At 41.6% G+C, this 23,389-nt stretch overlaps 2 protein-coding genes across 4 annotated transcripts in view; one reads left to right on the top strand and one right to left on the bottom strand.

Moving 5' to 3' along the window:
- Positions 1-3,321, bottom strand: part of LOC121920287 (general transcription factor IIH subunit 4-like) — an 18,498-nt gene extending 15,177 nt beyond the window's left edge. The window contains exons 1-4 of the mRNA XM_042447417.1: positions 3,249-3,321; positions 1,940-2,123; positions 735-839; positions 200-331 (exon numbers count right to left, since the gene is read on the bottom strand). Coding sequence (XP_042303351.1) covers positions 200-331; positions 735-839; positions 1,940-2,070 — 368 coding nt within the window. The 5' untranslated portion in view covers positions 2,071-2,123; positions 3,249-3,321. The remainder of the gene's footprint in view (positions 1-199; positions 332-734; positions 840-1,939; positions 2,124-3,248) is intronic.
- A 13-nt stretch (positions 3,322-3,334) lies between these two features.
- On the top strand, positions 3,335-22,947 carry LOC121921601 (valine--tRNA ligase, mitochondrial-like). 3 transcript variants are annotated; one of them, XM_042449904.1, is made up of 20 exons: positions 3,335-3,461; positions 7,207-7,490; positions 8,289-8,373; positions 9,054-9,154; positions 10,570-10,691; positions 11,159-11,225; positions 12,670-12,767; positions 13,250-13,331; positions 14,067-14,186; positions 14,381-14,492; positions 15,012-15,100; positions 16,200-16,290; positions 16,656-16,783; positions 17,295-17,398; positions 17,944-18,025; positions 18,443-18,519; positions 19,933-20,020; positions 20,138-20,246; positions 20,469-21,130; positions 22,894-22,947. In XM_042449904.1, exons 2-19 carry the CDS (start codon positions 7,254-7,256, stop codon positions 20,489-20,491), a joined length of 1,815 nt encoding a protein of 604 aa, XP_042305838.1. In that variant the 5' UTR covers positions 3,335-3,461; positions 7,207-7,253; the 3' UTR covers positions 20,492-21,130; positions 22,894-22,947. The 3 variants fall into 3 exon arrangements, with proteins under 3 accessions (XP_042305838.1, XP_042305837.1, XP_042305836.1); XM_042449903.1 differs by having other exon boundaries at positions 20,141-21,130; XM_042449902.1 differs by having other exon boundaries at positions 20,138-21,130.
- Positions 22,948-23,389: the final 442 nt, after the last annotated feature.

The raw sequence follows: 23,389 nt of genomic DNA, 5'->3' as shown, positions 1-23,389 counted from the left end.
TAATTTAAATTATTTAAAATGATGTGCGTATGCAGACTTGGATAAAACCAAAAGTTTTAGTAAACAACTATGTTTTCACTCGGCACCAGAATAACAGCAATGTTTCACCATTATTGCTAAGCCAGGGTGAAAGCAAACGCTGCTCTGAGTCTCTCCCTTGATACCCCAAACCACAATTGTCCTTGTGGCTGTCACTTACCCTCCCAGCAGGGCAATACGCAAGTTCTCCTTGAAGATAGGGTTCAAGACAATTCCTTGGAGACCCCCTGGAAGCAACTGCTTGTGCCACAACCGCAGCCCCAGCAAGATATCTGAGCTCTCCTCCTGTTCCCTGAAACAAAAGAACCAATCATGACCCAAGTAAGCATGGTCAGCAGGAAGAAATGGAGGAGAAGGTAGAAGTACACTTCCTTCTCACAGGTAAGGTATCTGGAATGGATCAGTAGATACTAAAACATTTATGTGTGTCTCATGTCAGATCACTAAAACTTCCCCTGATGGCAATAGCAATCACCCTCTGAAGAAACTTGCCAAGAAAACTCCATGATAGGTTCACTTTAGGGTTGTTGTAAGTGAGAAAATGACTTGAAGGCACACAACAACAACAATAACAACTTTAGTTGTAGTAGTAACTGGATCCAGGCCTCAATGTTAGCAGTTATTGGTTGTTGCAATATTTTGTTACATAGCCTGAGCCTTAGAGATGGAAGAAATTAGAAGCCAAAAATACTTACTTAGTGTATTTCTTCTTTACCCATGATGCCACAGCTGCTTGAGGGAGAGGTTGTTCAAGAAACAGCATTCGCATAACATAGTTCTTGGCCAAGCCTGGCAGCTCTCTGGAGACATAAGAACAAAGACCTCCATATTATACTCAGGTCTCCTACCTTTAAAGCAGAATAGATAAAGTTACTCCTGTAGTATTTTACTTCTGGAACTACTGTTGTCACCTTGAGCAGGACAATCATTTTCAAATCCATGATCACTTAATTTGAACACGGACTCATATTTTCCTGTTTCTGCTAACATATGCAGTCTAACAGAGGCACTTTGTGCATCTGTCACTTGTAGGGTGGCTAATCTACTCTCAGGCTGCACCTTCTGTAGCTCTCCTGGTGCCAAATCTCTGTAAAAAATAAGAGACAACATCTGGATGGTGCCTGTACACCCCCGATTAGCTGCAGGAGGAGCAGACATGAAATTGAATTCACTGCCCCTTAGTAACAGTTCTACTGTCAAACATTAAAGCCTGACTTGAATGCAACACTGAAACAGGCAAGAAAAATGTTTATATAATTTAGGGAGACTGTTGCTCAATAATGGAGCACATGCTTTCCTGCAGACCCCTCAGGCTGCAGGACACCCTTGTCTATGTTGGACTGAAAAAACTGCTACCGGAAACCCTAAGGAGCCATTACTAATCAATGTGGAGAACCCAGAGACATGCTGAGAACTCAGTAGAAGGCAGTTTCCTACACTGCATTTATTCCACGCATTCAACACCATATTTAAAATGGATTGTATTTATAGCTTATGCAACTTTAGCACTACAAAAAACTGTGATCCAGAGTGTTATTTAGACTGGGCCTAAATTATTTTAAGAAACTCAGGCCTGTTACAGACAGTCAAAATAAAGCTGCTTCGAGTCACAGTGGAGGCATGGTGTTTCAATGATGCACGAGCCCTAAGAGTCCAGAAGTCGCACAAAGCCATGCTCCAGTCCTTAGGGCTGGAGCGTGGCTTTGGTGCGACTTCTGGACTCTTAGGACGCATGCATCATTGAAACACCATACCTCCACTGTGACTCAAAGCAGCTTTATTTTGGCTGTCTGTAACAGGCCATAGTGATGTTTTTATTTCTTCTCCCAATCTCAGAACAGTGAAAGAGTAGCACTCAGATACTGTATTGGGATGGGTATGGAGTGGGTTTCTCACTCACCGGAAGACTGCTAGACAAGTAGCAGGATGATTGTAGAGACGATCTAGGACCCCTGGGCTGAGGCCCCGCAGGAATTCATGAAGATTCTTGCATTTCAAGTGTACTTTCTGAAGTTTCAACACTGACTCCATACTAAAAACTTCTGCTTTTTGCTAGGACATCTCCTCCACTGTGGCAATGTCAGCTGAGAGAAAGATATTTAGATAGTACAAACTTACACGCTTAAACCTTTGCCCAGAAACAAAGCTACAGCTATACTCATTTAAGGGACAAAATGTAAATGCATAAATATATTTATTAGAGTGATTAACAAACAAAAACCTAATAAATGAATTGACAAAACATTTTAGCTTCTGCCATCGTCATCTGCACAACATAAAAGTATGTTGTATCCAAGGTGACAGTTAAGAACACTGTTGCTGATATTAAGTGAATGGCAGCATTAAGTATTGTTCCCTATGTTGAGACCATGCCATGTTAAGGTTTTAAGTCTGTGGATCCAGAAATTTCTTCCCAGTTATAGTATTTAGGGTAAAAATGCTGGGATACTGGTTGCGCAAGCATCCTAGTCCGGACTACAGACTGATTCAGAAATGTCATATTGTATATTCCAAAGTGCTAACTTTTATATCATACAGGGAATTTGAGGGACACTTTAGGGGACAGAAGGGACCGTTCACAATTACAGGAAGAATGCTACAATATATGGGCTTCTATAGACAGGCCAAAATAAAGCTGCTTTGGGTTATTTTGGAGGTATGCTGTTTAAATGATGCATGCATCCTACGAGTCTGAAAGCCACGCCAAAGCTGCACTTCAGTCCTTAAGACTGGAGCATGGCTTTGGTGCGGCTTCTGGACTCTTAGGATGCATACATCATTTAAACAGCATACTGTACTTCCAAAGTATAGCAGTGCTGTAAGAGCGTAGTCCGGAAATGTGGATAATCTCCTCAGATTGTTACTCTTTGTTCCTCATAAACACACACGCACACACCCTCTCTTTCTCTCTCTCATGCAGACTCAAATTGCCATCCTTTCTCACATACAGAGGGACTGAGGTCCAAAACACACTGCAGAAATAATCCAGTTTGAGACCGCTTTAACTGTCCTGGTTCAGTGCTATTAGGGAAATCCTAGGAACTGTAATTTATTGTGGCACCAGAGGTCTCTCTAACAGAGAAGGCTCAACGTCTCACAAAACTACAGCTCCCAGATTTCTCTAACATTGAGCCCAGGCAGCTAAAGTGGTCTCAGACTGGACTATCTCTGCAGTGTGTTTGGACCTCTCTCTCTCCAACCATCCTTACCCCAAACACGAGACTCCAGCTTTGCAGTCCTCCCTCGGGGCCGCCTCATTTCCCATCATGCCCTTCATCATCATCATCACAGACAGGAAGAGACCATAGAGACTTCCTTCAGGAGGGAAGGAAGGGACCCATTCTTTCTTTCAAATCTGGAAGGAAAAGTCTCTGTATGTGTTGCCTTTCCTAGGAAGCCTTCCTTTCCTGCCTTGACTGAAGGTCAGTGTTTGTTGTTGTTGTTGGTTAAATGTCTCACAAAACTACAGTTCCCAGATATATATATATATATATATATACATACATCTTATGTACATAGCCAGAAGGTAATTTTATATATAATATATTTTAATAACTTTGTGCATGAAACACAAAAGTCTGTGCACACTGAACCACAAGAAAGCAAAGGTGTCACTATCCCAGGTCCAAAACACACTGCAAGAGTAAAACACTGGCTCTTAAGTAATAAACACATGAGGTTTGTTCAGAGGAGGTTTGCCTTTGCCTTCCTCTGAGGCTGAGAGAGTATGACCTCTTGCCCAAAGTCAGCCAGTGGGTTTCTGTGGCATGGGATTCGAACCCTGGTCCCCAGAGTCCCAGTCCAAGACTCACACCATTAAACCATTATTCTTCTAAAACTGTAGAAGGAAGGAAGGTGAAAGAAAGGAGGGAGAAGATAATGATAATAAGAGAGTTAGGTATGTAGTTGAAGGAGTGTGTAAATTCTGAAGGTAAAGGGAGAGGTGTGTTGAGTGTGAAAGGAGAACAATGGGGAAGGAGAAGAAAGATGGAAGGAAGGAGAAAGGAGGTAGTAGAAGGTAAGAGGAAAGGGGGAAGGTAAGGAGAAGAGAGAAGAAGCTGGAAGATGGTAATAAGATGAATGAAATGGAACAAATGGGTTGTAAGGCCATTAAACCACACTGGCTCTTAAGAAATAAATACATGGGGTTTGCCTTTCTCTTCCCTTGAGGCTGAGACAGTGTGACTTAGATATAGTCCAGGGGTAGGCAACCTGCGGCCCGGCAAGGCCTTGGGACTGGCACCAGCCCAGTCCTGCCGCTGATTGCCGCCGGGGCCTTTGGGGGGCAATTGTCTATAGGAGCCTCAGAAACATGCATTTATATTAACATTTTTAAAAAATCAGCAAATTTTTTCACGTGTCCTCCATTTTTTTAAAAAAAGTGTCTTCCATTTGAAAATTTTGTCCTACATTTGTCCTGGTTTATTTATATATTTAATTTTTTAAAAAAATATTTAATTATTTATTTTTTGGCTTCGGCCCCCCCAGTTGTCTGAGGGACAGCAACCCGGCCCCTGGCTCAAAAAGATTGCCTACCCCTGATATAGTCCAATGCTCAAACCAATACCCCACTCTGTCTCTCCAGCGTTAACCACCCCTTTTTTCCTTAACTAAGCTCAAGAGAAATGCAAGTGTGGCTGAATCTGCACTGCAGAATTAATGCATTCTGATACTGCTTTAACTGTCATGGCTCCATCCTATGGAGTTCTGGGATTTGTAGTTCGTTGTGGCACCAGAGCTCTCTCTGACAAAGAAGGATAAATGTCTCACAAAACTACAGTTCCCAGAATTCCTTAGCATTGAGCCAGGGCATTTTAAAGCAGTGTCAGACTGCATGATCTCTGCAGTGCGAATGCAGCTGAAAAGGGAGGAAGACTCAAGGTGTATCTCTGCTACAGAATTAAAGCAGTTTGATGGCACTTGAACTGCCAATACTCTATGGCCACATCTGCACTGCGGATATAATCCAGTTCGACACCGCTTTAACTGCCATGGCCCAGTGTAATGGAATTCTGGGATTTCCAGTTTTGTGGGGCACCAGAGCTCTCTATCAAGGAAGGGTAAATGTCTCACAAAACCAGAAATCCCAGAATTCCATAGCATTGAGCCAGGGCAGTTGAAGCAGTGTCAGACTGGATTATTTCTGCAGAGCGGATGCAGCCTATGATAGAGACTCTTGGCTTACATTGTAAGTTAACCCAAATAGCTGAAACACTACTGCAAAAGTAATCGAGTTGGGCACCACTTTAATTGTCATGGCTCCATTCTAGAGAATTTTGAGATTTGAAGTTTTTGGTGGGGCAGAGAAGGCTAAATATCTCACAAAATGACAAATCCCAGCATTCCATAGTATGAAGCCATGGCACTTAAAGCAGTGTCAAACTGGATTCATCCTGAATTGCAGGTGCAGCCTGTGTTTCCTTGACAATGCTGGTGCAGGGAAGGGGCTGGCAGACTCCTGGCTTCTGTCCCCAGGCTAAGAGAAGGAATATTTATTTTAATATAAAATCCAGCCCTTGCCCTCCCCCCCCAACATCTTCAAGCCTTTGCATGATTGGGGAGAATTATGATTGTTATTGTTGTTGTTATAGTGGGTCCTTGGTATCTGCTGGGGTTTGGTTCCAGGACCGCCCCCTCCCCATCCCATGGATACAAAAATCCCATTTAGGTTCCATTAAATACAATGGACTAATAAAATGGTGGCTCATTTATAAAATGGCAAGATCAAGGTTTGCTTGTTGGAATTTATATATTTTAAAATTATTTTCAAGCCATGGATGCTTGAATCTGTGGATAAAGAATCAGTGGAAACGGATGGCTGACTGTATTATTAAATTTATATCCTGCTTTCCCCCAAAAATTGGGCCTCAAAGCAACTCACAGTTTAAAAGAAACATACCTGTACATTTGTCATTCCCATTTATCCATTTAATATAATCCTAATAGTTGTGACATAAATAACTAGAAAAATTAAAATTATACCGTTAAATTACACACGCACAACCTAAATGTATTTACATATACATAGTGAAGTTTTGGTTAAAATGTGATGTTATTAAAGACTTCTTAAAAAGAATTTAATTTTTTTTTAAAAATTAAAAATTTGAAATTTTAATTTTAAAAAATTCTGTGGCCTCTCCTTTCTCCTCCGACTGAGCTTCACCCCACTTCTAGCATCTCCTAAAGCATTTTAAAGGGAAGCAGATGAATACCACTGCCGATTTCTGCAAAAAGGTAGGCGTTTGAGGAGGAGGAGTGTCACACACCCCTTAGGGTGTCATCTAGTGTGGTCCCCCCCACACACCCCTCAGTGATGCCACTGCCGTCCAGTCCAAACCCTGCCATGCAGGAATTCCTAATCAAAGCTCTCACTGTGACAAATAGCCATCCTGCCTCTGTTTAAAGACTTCCAAAGAAGGAGACTCCACCACCCTCTGAGAGAATGTGTTCCATCCTGCTATTCAAGATCTTTATCAATGACTTGGAGGACAAAATTGGGGGCATACTTATCAGATTTGCAGATGACACCAAACTAGGGGGAGTAGCTAATACCCAGAGGACAGGATCACAATTCAAGATGACCTGAATAGACTAGAAAGCTAGGCCAGACTAGAAAGCTACGAAGGAATGTGTTCCACTGTCAAACAGCTCTTACTGTCAGGAAGGTCCTCCTAATGTCGAGGTGGAATCTCTTCCTGTACGGTATTTGCATCCATTGTTCCAGGTCCTATTCTCTGGAGCAGCAGAAAACAAGCTAGCTCTATCCTCAATATGACATCCCTTCAAATACTTATACATACATATAAAAAGGGAACATTTAAATAGAATTAAATGATTTGCAGTATTAAAACAAGTCAACTTCAATAAAAGAATAAAATGCAAATAATTTGTTTTAAAAGCTCTTAAAACAGCTCAGTCAAAAAAAAAAATACAGCACCCCTAGCCTATTCATTAAAACCTTTTTGCTTTAAAAGTTTGTCTGAAAAAAATAGGTTTTAGCCTGCCAGCAGAAAGACAACAAGGCCTCCTTGGGAGTGGAGCTCCAGAGTCTAGGGGCAGCCATCCAGAAGGCCTGCTCTCACATCCCCACTGACAATGCTTACAATAGTAGGAGAAACCCATCAGATAAAGCTGTTTACTAAGTATTTATTTTCCTTTTAATTTTAGTGAACAGAAGAATTGTATGGGAATTGAAAATTTCCACTTTTCCAAGCATGCCATCACCCACACTTAATCCCAGCCCCAGCCGAAACCTGTGCTCTCTCTGCCGTCTGCTTCTCAAGAGGTACCAGGATGCTTCTGCTGACACAAAGTCTTACTCCCAAGCTAGCAAGTCTGGCCCCCACGGCCAAGTGGGGAAAATGGCTCACTTGAAAAATAGGGCAGAGAAACAGAAACGGCAACGGGAGAGACTGGAATCCATCGAAGCTGGGCTGGCTGCTGGGGTGAAGGTGAGTCAAGCAGGTTGTGATGGCCAGCAGTCATGGTGGCCAAATCTGAATAAATTTGGAATTAACAGGTAGTGAAGATTTCAGAATTCGATTGAGCCATGACGGTTAAAGCAGTGCCAATTTGGGTTATTTCTGCAGTGTGGAAGTGCAGCCTTTATGTGCCTATATGTGTTAGTGGGGGAATGTCCAGAAAGTCCATTTACAAAAGCAAAAGTCTTTGCTACTGCCAGAAGGGCAATAGGGAGCATGAGGAGAACAGAATGAAGTGGAGTGAAACTGGAGGCCAGTCATGATCTTCTGTGCATGGTGTAAAGTGGGCAGCATTTAATGTAATGAAGCAGTGTGGAACCAAATACTTTATGTATGTTGAGTGCAACCTCCATAATCCCTTACTCTGCTGGACTGGACTGGAAGAAAATAAATACAAGGGCCTGTGGTTTCCCACTCCTGATGCAAGGTAACTGTACCATTGAAGAGGACCAAAATAAAATCATTTGCATATATTTTAAATTTTGGTAGGTGGTGAGGATCAGTAGCTATTATTTGGCTCTCTAAATTAATGCCCTCCTTTTCTCAGAAACCTAAGGTATCATACATAGTTTTGTGTAATCTATGTCCATCTCCCTTTATTTCCACAAAACTCCTATAAGAGTATAAGTTTTTGTTTTGGAGTCAATACATTTCTTCTTACCACAACTTTGACTCCACAGTCCTGCTGAGCTGAGATGGATTCAGTGGTCATTTTTTTTCCTGACCATGCAAGTTCCTTTAAATATTTCTTGTTTTTACTCTTTACAGGATGAGCACCCAAGACAAGGAAAGGGCAGAGCTGTGAGAGACATGGTTCAGTATGACATTCCAACTGTAGCTGGGGAAAAGAAAGGTATGGTAGGCGAATTTGATTCCTTACCCATTCCAGAGGCCCTTTTGTTCAAATATGTTAGAGAAAAGAATTTCTCCTCAAGAAGTATTTTTGTCCTAAACTTATGAGCTAGTACATCTGACAAGAGATCTGATTTGAGGGTAGCAATATCAATTAGCCATTATGATTATATTGTAGGAGTATTATGCTTCGGAATACCATTCAGTGGAGAACAATAGTGAAAGAAGACTTATGATCTCATGTCCTCTTTCTAGTTTGGCAACAGGATACTAAACTGGAGAGGCCTTTGGTTTAATCCACCCTCTTCTTCTTATGTTTTGGGATCCATATAAAGTATGTAACTTTAGCAGACCCACAGGAACCAGTATGGTGCAATGGTTTGAGTGCTGGTGTAGAACTCTGGGAGAATGGAGTTGAGATCCCTGCTTGGCCATGGAAACCCACTTGGTGACCTTGAGCAAGTCACATCTTTCTTTCTCAGAGGAATGCAATGGAAACCATCTGAAGTCATCTTTAAGAAAACCCTATGAGAGGTTTGCTTTAGAGTTGGCATAAGTCAGAAATGAATTGAAGGCACACAATAATAATAATATAAACAGACCTACATATGTTTAACAATTTATATAATATGCAAATGCCTGCTTTAGTAATGGGGTCTATATATTGTCTTCTTCCCACAGATACATCAGGGCCTCTGCCCACTTCCTATAGCCCACGCTATGTTGAAGCTGCTTGGTATGCTTGGTGGGGGAAAGAAGGCTTTTTCAAACCAGAATACCAGGTAGAAATTTGTTCCTACAGTCTAGTTGTATTAGAAAAATATTCTTAGAACAAATGATAGAGAAACCTTCCCCTTTGAACTGACAGAAGAAATTACAAATAAGTAAAAAGATTATTGTGGGATATGGAGTGTGAGATGGAGGAAATGAATCAGGAAAACATTTGGCTCACCACTGGCTCCCTTACTATTGGTTTGCCCAGTAAGGGCTGATGGATTGGAGCTCAACACAAGATGCAGGCCCACACATCTATCTTTGTTCTAGTCCGGAAACTTCAATTAGTTCAGAATATGATAGCCAGGCTATCACTGGAAAAATCAGAAATGACCATATAACACCTATTCTAAAATCGCTCCTCTGGTTGCCCATTGGTTTCTGGGCGCAGGACAAGGTGTTTGTTATGACCTTTAAAGCCCTACATGGCTTAGGTCCAACCTATCTATGGGACTGCCTCCTTCCGTACAATCCACCCTGCACACTCAGGTCCTCTGGGAGGAACCTATTCCAGCCTACAAAAACCAGGTTGGCTGCAACTACCCAGAGGACCTTCTCTTAAAACGCTTCCAGATTATGAAATGGCTTGTGGCAGGAGATCTGTCATATTACCAGTTTAGACAGCTTTTAAAAAGCTGTGAAGATGAATCTCTTCCAGCAGACCTTTCCTGAATAGCAAACCTGGCCATCAGTCTAAATCTACCACCTCACTAAATATGCTGTAGCTCTATTTTTATTTACTTTTTGTTAATTTTAATAGATTATTTTAATGGTTAATTTGTTTAATTCATGTTTTAGGGGAGGGAGGGATGAACTTGGATATTGGGTTTTGTATGGATTCTTTTAATTTTAAGCTACCTTGATTGCCTTTAACAGAGAGGCAGGGTAAAAATAAAGCTGCTTATTATTATTATTATTATTATTATTATTATTATTATTGGTGAAATCTGGCAGACATTGGAAAATAAGCCTCAGGAGCTAACAGACTCCTTTTTGCTGGAGGCATTTAAACAGAGGATGGATGGCCATTTATCAGGGGATACAACAGTTGCTAGATTCCTATATCAAGCATAGTGTGTGTGTAGTCAGTGACCTTCTAACTCCTTTCTGATTCTATGAAATTCATAGAGTATGGATTGATCAGCTGTTGATTGCCATATTCATTTTATGGAATCTCCAGGAAATCCAGTGAATGTTAGTACTTTGGAACGAGCAGCAGAGAGAAATGCTTGGCTCCATGCTCTGCTTGTCAATTTCCCTGCAAAGCATCGTGTTTGCCACAAAATATAAAAAGAAAACTTTTATATTCTTATGAATATGAAGTTAGTGATTCCATCCCTGGGGCCTGAGGGCTCATTGGTTAGCGGGAATCATTCTGACTTCAGACAGTGCTGATCTATCTCATTTCTCCTTCTTTTGGCAGCATCATTCATCACATCAGAAGCCAGAAACATTTTCTCTATCTATTCCCCCACCTAATGTCACAGGCTCCCTGCACCTGGGCCATGCTTTGACTGTGGCTATTGAAGATGCTTTGGTACGGTGGTAAGTGAAGCTCTAGAGGGTATGGGAAATGGTCACATAATTTCAGGTTTATCGCTGATGTCCTTAGTCTATAGCCATAAAGTTCACAGTGGGGAGATTACAACAAATATATATATGGATACTATAAAATTGGTTCGAGATTGGGTGATCCTCCACATATTGCTGGACTTCAGGTCTCAGCATTTCCCCCCACTGGCTAAGCTGTCTTGGAATGATGGCAATTGCAGTTCAGTGATATCTGGAGAGCCACACATTCCCTGCCCATGTTGGAGCCTTGAAGATTTTACAACCCAGTTTATAAAGGGGGAGAGTGAGAAAATAATTGAAATATTATGTAAATATGAGAGTGAAACATTTAGTGCTTTGGACTCCTAATTCCTATGTATGTTGAAGAGCAGGATACCGGTGCATGTCTTAACTACTGAGTTCTATAGGTTTGTGTATGCTTGCTTTTTGTTGTGTTATAGGAAAAGGATGCAAGGATATAAAGTCCTGTGGGTTCCAGGTTCAGATCATGCTGGAATCGCCACTCAGGTGAGAAGAAGTAATGATACCTGATTATTCCAATGTTCGGGCTGTGAGTGCAGTTGCTTATACAGCTAGAACAGTTCCAGGTGCACAAGAGGGAAGTTTATCAGTAGGCTCTGGACAACCCCAACACTTGTAGAAGTGGAAGCATAGAATTGGAAGGGGCCCCATGAGCCTAACTCCAATACCTGCTCAGTTCAGGATCTCCAGCTGGAGCATCCTGAGCTGGCAGCTGTTCAGCCTCTTTTTGAAGCGGTCCAGAGAAAGAGACCCCACCTCTAGGCAGTTGGTTCCATTGCCAAACAGCTCTCAATGTCAAGAAGTTCCTCCAAATGCTAGCTTGAAATTTATCTTCCTATAACTTCAAACCATTAGACCTGGGACAGAAAAGAAGAACCTTGCCCTCTCTTCTCTGAGACAGCGCTTGACGTATTTAAAGAGTGTGTTCATGTCGCCTCTCAGCAGTATCACACTGCTGGCTCAAATACCACTAGATATAAAATATCATTAAAAAACAACCCCTTTGGGAAAGTAAAAAAACAAAACAGCCCAACCATGACTGATGTACTTGGTTACATTTAGTTTATTGGGCATAGAATTCTGGCTGGCAGTTATAGAATGGACTGGTTGGAGCCCTAAACATTCCATCCCAAACATTACACTTTCTATAAACATTCCCTAAAAACAGCCATGTGAGGATGGAGCATGCTCTGTGATTCCCTAGTACAACAATGATTACTGGTGAACAATTGGAAGAAAATACAATGGTTAGAATCCTGAAAAGCAGCACTCTGTGCTGCAGCATTTTATTGCAGGTCATCTACTCTAAATGAAATCTGACTTTTTGACCTCTTGTTGCATTTCCAAACTCTTTAGTGTTTAAGGATTGTTGCTGCTATTATTCCCCTCCTCTTTCTCGTAAAAAATGTGTTTTTGAAATACTACTAGTATAACTGAACTAACCAAAACACTTTATCTCACCTTTTGACTGCAAGTGATAAGCTAGTCAAGATGCATAACCAGCAGGAAATGTAACTGAATTAAACATTTAAAAATAATTAAGATGAAAAGTCACCAGAAAAGAGAAAGAGTGTTCAGTTCTAAATACAGGCTAGAGCAATGGAAAAGTAGCACCATCTTTATCGACATCCAAGTGCCAGCAGAAAGTGGGGGTGAGGGTGGTAGTGGTAGATGAATCATCAAGGAACCTTTTTGAGGGCAATTCCTCTACCACCACCCATTGTTGAAATTTCTGAAGTGAATGGGGCAACCCTATATCTGTTTTCTCAGAAGTAAATCTCACTGTATTTAATTAGACATACTTTCTGGCAATTGGGTTTAGGACTGTAGCATTAAAGAAGGATGGGCAAGAGAAGGATTCTAGCCACGTTGCCTTCAAATGGGATCTGATTTTAACCCCCCCCCCCTTTTTTTTTTGTTCTTTTTTCAGGCTGTGGTAGAAAGAAAAATCTGGAAGGAACAGAGAGTCCGACGACAAGAGCTTACACGAGAGAGGTTCCTCCAAGAAGTCTGGCACTGGAAAGAAGAGTGAGTATAACATGGTGGCCTTAAATGCTGTCATGATTTGGTCTATGGACAGATGGGGGAGCCAGCATAGTATAGTAGTTTGAGCGTTGGACTAGGACACTAGGGTTCATATATTCTGCTAAGCGATGGAAATCAACTGGGTGTTCTTGGACAAGTCACACTCAGCCTCAGAGTAAGGAAAGTGGAAACCCCCTCTGAACAAATTCTCCCAAGAAAACCCTGTGATAGGTTGGCCTTAGGGTCATCATATGCCAGAAATGACTGGAAGGCACACAACAATAACAAATAATAGAGGACTGTATATCCAGGTGAACCCTAAATAAAACAACTTAAATCTTTTTCTTGAAAAGCCAAGAGGGGATTTAGTCCTTCCCAATCAACCAGGTAGAATACCTCTGGCTTGGTTTTCATTATATATCATATCATATCATATATATTTGTGTGTAATAGGGTTTTTTGTTTTTATTTTTCCTTGCTATCAGAAAAGGGAATGAAATATTTCAACAGCTGAAAGTGATGGGAGCATCATTGGATTGGGACCGTATGTCTTTTACCATGGACTCTGTGAGTAATGGATGTTAAGAAAGAGGTGTATGTGTTGCGAATCACCATTTATGAATTCTTTCCCCAGTTCATTAAATGTGGCAGCTCTGTTCTGGAGATGGGTTGGATAAATCCTAAATTATTTTTGTTTAGCTGTGCCACTGAGTTGCTTGGAGACTCTGGGTGGATTGTTTTATAATGTAAATATTGCTCCATAGTCCTTGGAGGAGAGGAGATACAGATTGAATACAGTAAAATGAAACCGCAAAAGTAGTTTAAATGCTTTAAGAAGTAAGACAGTGAGCTCTTCTGTGTTGAGGCGTTACAAATTAAGTGTATTATTCTACAAGATATCATTAACTGTAAACATTTATTTCCTCACTCAGAGAGCCAAGTGCATTGATATGAGAGAATGGAAGGTCCAGTAGTTAGTAGCTTAATTTCTTACAAAAATCCTTTAAAAGTAAATTCAGAAGGAAAATTGGAATTAGTATCTACATAAACTAAATATGTCGTACCCAAAAAACATAAACACAGCATAATACACATAACACAATTTCTATTCCTGAAGTAGTAGAGTGACTTTACATTTGTGAGGAGTGTCAAAAAAACCAAAACCCTATGGCAAAGGGTTTATCAATTTCACTGAAATTGTCTGTTTTTCCCCAAGAAAAAAATAGTATCGTTTTTTAAAACCCAATATAGCTTCAAAAGTTCTAAATCTTATTCTGGCCCCTCTTTTCTGTCTTTCTGCAGAGATTCTCCCAAGCAGTGACTGAGGCCTTTGTGCGACTGCATGAACAAGGTCTGATATATCGGGATAGACGCCTGGTGAACTGGTCATGTGCTTTGCAATCAGCCATTTCTGACATTGAGGTAAGCAAGATGTCTAGGTCCCAGATTGAAAATCTTACCTTGGGGTGGGGGTCTACTGTTCTTAGAATCTACCACCCATCATAACCATTCAAGGATTCGAGGAGTTGTAGTTTAATTAATTGTTCCAAGTGCTAGCAGTTAAGGTGTTTGGTGTTGTTTGGATAGAGGCATTTCATAATATGTGTGTCTACCAGGTGGAAAACAGGCAACTTGCTGGACGGACGGAGCTCTCTGTGCCTGGCATCCAGGGCAAAGTAACATTTGGGGTCTTGGAGATGTTTGCATATAAGGTAGAAGGAGAGGAAGGTGAGTTAACAATACTGAGTTGGTTTCAACAGAACATGCAAGATGTGGCAACAGCTTGATATTGCATGAAATGATTGTATGTTGCATTTTGCTGAGATGTACAGCTCCTGTGTGGTCGCCTGTTTTATTGAGTACTTTCAGATTTTATGTTTTTCTTCTGTAATTTGCATTCACATTCCAAAAAAACCCAGAATAACAAAGTCACATTTTAATCTTGCTTCATTCCAAGAAACTCAGCACAGTGAGGTTTTCCATTTTTATGTTTGTAACAACATTGCAAAATAGATTGGGCTGACCTACAGAATCGTAGGTTAGATATGTATTCTGGTTTGGGAGTTTGTCTGTTATGCAACATGTTGACCCTGTTCCACTTCAAGTGCAACCTTCTCATAATATGACCACTTCCCTATTTAAACAAAATATTCCCCAGAAGCAAGCTGCTTTTCTGAGAAAAATTAACATTGTTTTGTTGTCTTCACCTGTTGTCACCTGGTCTCTACTTCTTTTTACTGAGGTCAGGTGAGGAGCTTCTTGTGGCTACTACCCGCCCAGAGACCATGTTAGGAGACGTGGCTGTTGCTGTCCATCCAGATGACCCACGGTACACAGTAAGCCTTCTCTGCACTGTATCCCCTTCCTGTGGGAAAGATGCTATTGTTGGTGGTAGAGCACATGATCTGTATTCGGAGAAGCTCCTGGTTTGAAACCATAGCAACTTCAATTTTAAAAGGATATTGGGTTGTAAAGACTTTGGGAATTAGTGGGACCTGTCTGCAGGCAGACAGACAAGTTGATGTGGAACCTGATAATCATAGCTTGGAAAATTTATCTTTTTAGACTACAGTCTCCAAACTCCTCATACTGACTTGGCCAGTGGCCTTCCTGGCTGGGGGATTTGGGGAATTATTATCTAAAAAAGTAACTGATCCAAGCTCTGCTTGGAAGCTTAGAACTGTGCTTTATTAGATAAGGGCCAATTTAGCCTTGATCAGGGTTAGGAATGTGTAGCCCTCCAAATTTCATAGAATTGCAACTCTCCGTAGGCCTAGCCAAGATTGTCAGTAGCAAGGAATGACTGGGAGATATTGCCTGAAAATTCCTAGAAACCCTTGGGTTCTCCAGCAGTGACCCAGGTACAATGACAATAAGGCAAAACAAAGGACCTCTCATTTCAGCTTGCTCACTTTCTAAGGTCATCTGTGGAGCCTCCCTTATGCTTTCAATCTGTCTTAATGGTCTATCTTTAAAGAACATTCTTGGTGGTCACGCGTAGGCTCTGGTGGTCTATCCTGTGGGAGGCCTCTATCACATCCTGTTTTATCTTAGGAAAAACAGGATAGCACAATTCAGAAAAAACATGGGTTAGATGCTGTTATGTTAGAATATCTCTGTCCCAGGTTAGACAGAAAAATTATTTCTGCCTCTAACCGTAGAGGGCAGTGTTAGTCAAATTAACTGGCCAATGAAGTAGCAGTTTATTATTATTATTATTATTATTATTATTATTAAACTTTATTTCTAGAGCGCTGTAATTATAAATCATGATAAGGATATTTTCTGCATTCCTTGCTAATGAGGTGGCTGGAAACATGATATATTGAAACAGTTAAAAAAACAACAACAGGAAGTGATCTCTCCATTTTTAATTTCTAAAAAGATGCCTGCAATCTGTCCCGACTACTTTTTCTCTCTGTTTTGTTTTGCCAGCATCTCCATGGGAAGAGGCTCTGCCATCCATTCACTGGCCGTCTCATTCCTGTCATTACAGATCCCTTGGTGGAGCGGGAGATGGGCACAGGTGAAAAAAAATATGCATGTTCCCTACCTTGCAACAGAGGAGGGAAGTTGCCATTAGACATGGGGTGCTTGTTGTCAGAAATGAAATCCTGCTGAACATCGATGGAGCATAACATTCATTGGCACACTTACACAAACACAACTGGAAAACAGAGGCACAGCAGCAAGATTTCAGTGGCTGTCCTAATTGCCATTCTGCTCATGGGGATGCGTGGGTAGACCTGCAGGCAAATGGTTAACTGCCTGCGAAAGGAAAGATCAGAGACTTCCTTACAGAAATGTGGCAAATGTATGTCTCTTGGCGTAATGTTATGACATGATTCTGTTCAGAGGAGTCAGTCATTGATACTTCATACCATCTTGCAGGGGCTGTGAAAGTAACACCAGCACATAGCTATGCTGACTATGAACTGGCTCGTGAGCACAGATTGCCTTTCATTTCGGTTATTGCAGAAGATGGTTCAATGACCGCAGAATGTGGGGAATGGTTACAGGTAAGAATGTCCTTTGATGGGGCAACCAGACTGGTGATCTTCTATTTCTAATTGAACAATATATTGCTTTAAGGAGCTATTTCACATCAAATTTTTTGATTCCTTCCCTTTGTGATTTTTAAGTGCATAAGAAACAACAAAAACAATCACTGTTCTGGAAAATGTATACAGACACAGTGCAGTAAAGTACAACTAGAAATGCAGGATGTCACCCTTTTGTGCTTAGTTCAGGGTCAACATTAGGGATTCAGCTACGCAAGGTGGCATATTTGGAAGCTCGACTGAGAGACAATAATTGATCACTTACTTGTTATGACTATTATCTTTCTATCATGAGAGCTCCCCATTTGAAATTACCTAATCTAGACAACAGTAGCTCTTGAGTAGTTCTTCTGCTGATACAATTAGATATATATGCACATGGTTAAACTAGACATAAGGCCATAAAAACTGTTAGCCTTTTGTGTTGCCCACAAGACTATGATGAGTCAAGTAAATTTTTCTCTTTCAGGGCCTGAATAGGTTTGTGGCACGAGAGAAGGTGTTGATTGCTTTGAAGGAGAAAGGTCTTCATCAGGGTGCAAAAGAGAATCCTTTGGTGCTTCCTCTTTGCAGGTAATAGGGCAGAAGGTATTTAAAAGGGAAATTAATTCCTCTAAGTAAATAAAGCTCAGGACATCCTCTCTTGTGGTTAATCAACAGAATGCATGCTCCTTAGAGCAAAGGTCTGTCATTTTTTGCTTATGCTGCTGTATGAAGTGTAATACAGTACTACAGAGCAAGGTTGTCAAACCTCTTTCATCCCAAGAGCCAAATCCTATTTTGGAGAAATTTTCACATGCCTCATTCCAGTGACAGGCAGGCCAAGGGAAAAGGGTGGGACCAATACCTGCATATTTTTAGCTTTAAACTCTTGCTGCCAGGGGAGGCATTTCAACCTTTATAGAAACAGGAAGAGCTAGTGATGGTGTTGTGGGGAACAAGATGTGCCCATGTGGAGAATCTCAGAGAGCCAGACCAGGACCCTAGGAGGAGTAGATTCAGCCTAAGGCCCTGGAACCTCTCAACTCAGCTTAAGAGGCCCATAGCCTTTGTAAGGTGGAACATAGGAAACATGGAGAGACTTTCTTAGCAGGTTTCTTTGTTTCTGTCATCTGCAGCCGTTCTGGGGATGTGGTTGAAATTCTCCTAAAGAACCAGTGGTTTGTCCGGTGTGAAACGATGGCTCACAAAGCCTTAGAGGTAATTTTCCCTGAACAATTGAAACTTTTATTGAATACTTTGACAGAGCCCTCATGAGCCTTATAGTTCAAAACATAAAATAAAGTTAAAACACTGTGGGATGCTTGCATGTGTTAGAATTGCAGGGATTTTTGTCAGGCTTAAGGAGCAAACATACTAGATATTATATTTATTTGTCAGATGTTCTAGGTGACACATTCATTTTGGAATGTAAGGATCAGCTCTTGTGAAAGCTGTAGTGTCATTGTTGTTGTTTTTTATTACAACTGCCAGAATCTTCCATCTGACATGCCAACTTGAGAAGTGTTGATCATGGGAATTTTTTCTGAGACTGCATCAAAACAATTCACCACCTCTTCCAAGACTTTGAACAGTCCTGCATTGGTTAACCTCTTTTTTATTCATTTCTGCCTTAAGGCTGTGGAATCTGGAAACCTGAAGTTAACACCTAAATCTTATGAGAAGAATTGGAGGACTTGGCTCTTGAGTATCAGGTACAAAGAGGGCTGTCCAGTCTCCCCGCCCTTCTTACCCTTTTGACTTGAGTATACAACTTTTGATAGACTAATCAGGACCTCTGTTAGAAAGGGCTGGTTCAAACAATCAGTTTTACATATGAAGCTCCCTTGTGCTCTTAGTCTGTTTGCTTAACTAATACAATATTGTTTATTCTGATTGGTAGTGGCTCCCTAGAGGATTACAATCCATTCTGAAAAAGAGTTTTTGGCCCGTTACAAACGGGCATCCTAGTACGCGACGAGAGCGCACTAGGGTTAGAAAGGGGCGTCCTTTCCGGACGCCCCTAACCCTAATACACTCTCTGTGCGTAGAAAATGGCAGCGGCCGTTCCACATGGCCACCGCCATATTGACGTAGCAGACACTGGGTGTCCACACGTCGCGGCCCGAAAATGATGCTGCGAGTGCACGACTAGCACCTTGCGACGTCTCTTCCTGGGCCCAGGAAGGAGCGCTATTTCCACGCTCCTTCCTCGGAGCATCCGAGAGCTGCGCAGTTTGGCCACTGCGGCTCCCAGACGCTGCAAGCAGTGGCGGAGGGAGACTGCCGCAATCCGGCAGTATGTAATTCGCCTTTGAAAGACAGTAGTTGCCAGTATATTGCAGTTGTAATTATTATACAGTTGTGGTTATAGCATTTGTGTTTTATTTCTCCAGGATCTCAGCCAGACCTTCCCCCCGCCCAAAAAAAAAATGGAGGTAGTTACTTTTTAGGACACCTAGCTGGATAATACTGAGAATTGCTTATTTAAAAAGTTTAGGACTCAGTTTCCAGTTTCTGTACCTCTATCCTCACATCACCTTCCTATTCAACTACTTTTTAAATAGAAATGTTATTACTTGGACTGAGAATGCCACACTCTTAAGTTATTGTCTCTTTCCCTGTTAAAATCTATACTGCTACCCTTCAGTTCTTCCTTTTGATTTGGCATAAACTGAATTACTGATTTTTCAATAGCCCTCTGAGGTTATTGAAACAGGCATGTAATAAGTTGTCCAAAGCCATCCAGTTTGATCCCTGTCCTGGATTCCTGTGCATTATACTGTGCTCACCACAAAAACCAGAAGCTCCCAAAATGTTAGCTGCTTTGAGTGTCTTTGGTAATTTATCCAGAATAGATAGAAGACATGTGTCCTTATCCTTACTTGATTCTTGCAACAACAGCCCTGTGAAGTAGGCCAAGCTGTGAGATTGTGACTGGTCTAAAGTCACCCTGTGAGTTTCATGTCTCAGTGAGAACCTGAATCTGGATCTTTCATAAACTCTGTTCAGACACTACAGCATACTGGTTCTGTTTAGCTGTTTGATTCAATAGGTTGGCTCTTGTGTTCTTAAAAACTTTAAGGTCTCATTTTTATTATTATTATTATTATTATTATTATTTTTAGTGACTGGTGCATTTCCCGCCAGCTCTGGTGGGGTCATCAGATTCCAGCCTATCGAGTCACAGTTTCTGGGTCACCTGACCTCAGAGAAGTGAGTGTTTGCCTATTAGTACAAACTACCGTAGCATGTGGTTGGCTGTGCAGAGGTAGTCTCTGCTTCTTCCAGGCCCAGCCAGAATGTCATTTGTATTTTTGTCATGGATTGCAGCAGGAAGAGAGTGATGGAGTCTGGGTAGTTGGTAGGACAGAAACAGAAGCTCGGAGAAAAGCAGCAAGCATGCTGGGAAAATCAGAAGAGGACCTGGAGCTGGTGAGAGGTAAAGCCAACAGGACAATCGCACTAATTTCTGGAAGGGAATGTACCAATATATTTAGGTTAGTATCAAAAGGAAGAGTCTGCAAGGGTTACTTTTTTTTTTTTACTACAACTTCCAGAATCTCTCAGTCTGGGAGATTCTAGTAGTTATAGTTCAGAAAGTAATTTGTCGAAGTTCTTAATGAAAGAACTCTCTTGTATATATCTCCTGGCTTTAATTTAGGTGCACTGATATACAGCCTCTGAAAAAGCAGCTGGGTATGCAGCCTCCTCCTTCACCATCCTCCTGAAATGACAGATGTTTCTAGCAACAGATGCAGTCACTGGGCTCTTCTTCCTAAGTTTATCAACTCTTCTGTGTTGAAAGATAGAGCTGTGGTCTGTTCAACATGGATTTGCCTGTTCTCACTGGTCTGCTGCCTACAGGCGTAATGAAGGATGCTGTCTCATCAGCAGTATTAGATCCACCTGGCAGTCCAATTTACAATTGTATTTTGAATGCGGGTGTCATCTTGTCCTTTTCTTCATGGCTCAGTTGTTCACTGAGTCTAGTGTTTAATTGCAGCCGAACCTCTCCTTTTGCTCTTCTCAATTCCTCAGGGCATTGGAAAGTTAGTGTTTTTATTGATACCTCCCAGAATTCCCAAGCCAGCAGTATGGCCACTGACTAGATAGCAGGAAAATTCTGGAAATTGTAAAAATAAAGTCCCCCCACTGTTTCTTAAACTTTTACCAGTCTAAAGTGCTCTTCCTTTTTTCCTCCCCTGGGGTTTGCAGATTTCAGTAAGATTTACATTGCTTTTCTTTTCATTAGATGCTGATGTCTTAGACACTTGGTTCTCCTCTGGCCTCTTTCCCTTTGCAGCATTGGGTTGGCCTCATAATGTAAGTGAGCCTTAGAGGGGACAGGATTGCTAACTCATTGTTGTTCTTGGCTATAGGCAGAAGTTTCCAGAGCAAGAGGTAGAGAAAGAATGCCCTCCCTTGCCATAAGCTGGTATTCTTGGGTATGAGCTCAAGTCTATGCCACAGCAAACTCTTTGAACCTGCTCCTCCTCCAAGCTCCCACTGCCTGTTTACCTATCTTTTCTTAGTAACGGGCAAAACAGTCCGCCCCTCTGTGCCAGCTTCGAGATTATTATTATTATTATTATTATTATTATTATTATATGTTTATTTATACCCCACCTTCCTCCCAGTACAGGGACTCAAGGTGGCTTCATGTCCCCACCCGACCATGCATGCACTGGCTTTGCAATGCTCCAGTGGCATGGCTTTTGCACGCTGCACACTACAGGAGTGCCGCAAATCCACTACGGCACCAGAAAATCTTGCTTTTTGCAGGTTCAAAAAGCAGTGGCAATTTGCCACTTCTTTTTATGCCAGCAAAAAGCCAGGTTGGGCCTCCACCTGGCTTTCTCAGGGGCAACATCACTCTGCCCTTTCAGGGCGATCTGTTTCACCCCTAAGCAAAGAGGGGTGAGAGCATGGTGGATGACCTCTGCTGTCTTTGCCCCTTTTTTCTGGATGGGTACATAATATGAGACCAAGCAAATAGGCAGTGACAGCAATGAAATGAAAAGGGGAGGAGGATATTGGCAGTGATGTAGACTCAAGTCAACTGACTCGGATTTAAGTTGGACTCAAGTTGCTTCAGTGACTTGACTTGGCACAAAGGATATACTGACTTGACTTGAGAGTTGTATATTTTTAGTGACTGACTTGCCAGTGCCATTCCCTTTAAGCAGCAAGCAAGACCACCCCCAGACTCCGTGGTGCATGTCTTGGAAGGGAACAGCAAATGTATTAGACAATGGGCTTGAGGCAGGATAATCCTACTAAAGTTTCTGAAAAGCTTTAGAATGATTATCTGTTGTGCAGCAGTGGCAGGCTGCTGAGTAGACCTCAACCTTCACTTCAAACCCATTGCCTGACGGATTTGCTGTTCCTCTCTGAGAAATGCACCCCACATTAAAAGTTGGCTCCCATAATTGAGACTTGACTTGAGACTGGTACAATGGATGCAAGCTCCAGGAAAAGAGATTCCACCTCAACATTAGGAGGAACTTCCTGACAGTAAGGGCTGTTCAACAGTGGAACACACTTCATCGGAGAGCGGTGGAATTTCCCTCCTTGGAGGTCTTTAAACAGAGGCTGGATGGCCATCTGTTGGGTATGCTTTGAATGAGAGTTTCTGCATGGCAGGGGGTTGGACTGGATGGCCCTTGCGGTCTCTTCCAACTCTATGATTCTAATAGATATAAATACATCACTGGATCCTGGCACTACAGACATCTTGCCGCAAATGCTCAGAACTTGGAAAAGTTATCGTTTGGACTCCCATCTCACAGAATCAGCATGGGAATTCACAATAATGCTATGAGCTGGGTCATAGTCTGCCCTTTATACAGATTGGGCATTGAAGCCAAGGCTGTCAAGGGAGTCAGTGACTAAAGTGGGATTTGAATGAAGTCTACCCAATCCATGTCAAAAGCTCAGAAGGCATTGGAGCTTAATGACCTGTGACTCAGGAAGCTGATACCAAGAGAGGTGACAGGGAAGAAGGCTCAAGGGGGTACTACTCAGTGTTTGATTAAAGCCATATGATAATATTTGAGGTGTATTTGTCTTTATTTGTCTTCCTACAGACAGAAGACCTCAAGCAGTTTTATCCCCATAGCCTCTTGGAGACAGGAAGCGACCGTGTTTCTTCTGTTGGGCCCGAATGGTGATGCTTGGAAAACAGCTAACTGGAGAGCTACCTTTTCTCAGGTATGGGTTGGGCACTAGAAATCCGTACTTTATTCACTAAAGGTATGGTGGGAAGAGTCCACTAAAGTCAAGTTAGTCTAACACTATTTACCTTTGCCATGTACTTTTGGATCAATGCATCCTAGTACAGCATAATTTTGGCACCCATGCATTAACTTGAAGTCTACGAATTAATCCCTGACGCGCTTTCAATTCTATTTTAGGATGTAGTGATTCTCGTTCTCTCCTGCAAAGTTGCAAAGAGCTTAGTTCCCAAGTGGTCAATTGTACTGACTGATACCATGACTTATATTTATTTTCATAAGATGAATTTATAATAGGTTGAGTATCCCTTATCTGAAATGCTTGGGACTAGAGTGTTTCGTATTTTGA

This window comes from Sceloporus undulatus, chromosome 2, assembly GCF_019175285.1.
Source record: "Sceloporus undulatus isolate JIND9_A2432 ecotype Alabama chromosome 2, SceUnd_v1.1, whole genome shotgun sequence".
In the NCBI taxonomy this organism is placed as follows: Eukaryota; Metazoa; Chordata; class Lepidosauria; order Squamata; family Phrynosomatidae; genus Sceloporus; species Sceloporus undulatus.
The sequence above is the reverse complement of the archived record's forward strand: the minus strand, read 5'-3'. Positions and strand labels throughout refer to the sequence as shown.

Bases quoted from the DNA above. Each gene is read 5' to 3' on its own strand.
- LOC121921601 (XM_042449902.1), top strand. From the start codon at position 7,254: ATGCCATCACCCACACTTAATCCCAGCCCCAGCCGAAACCTGTGCTCT. The intron at 9,155-10,569 runs GTAGAAATTTGT...TTCTTTTGGCAG, and splicing joins TTTTCAAACCAGAATACCAG to CATCATTCATCACATCAGAA. The intron at 18,026-18,442 runs GTAATTTTCCCT...TTCTGCCTTAAG, and splicing joins TGGCTCACAAAGCCTTAGAG to GCTGTGGAATCTGGAAACCT.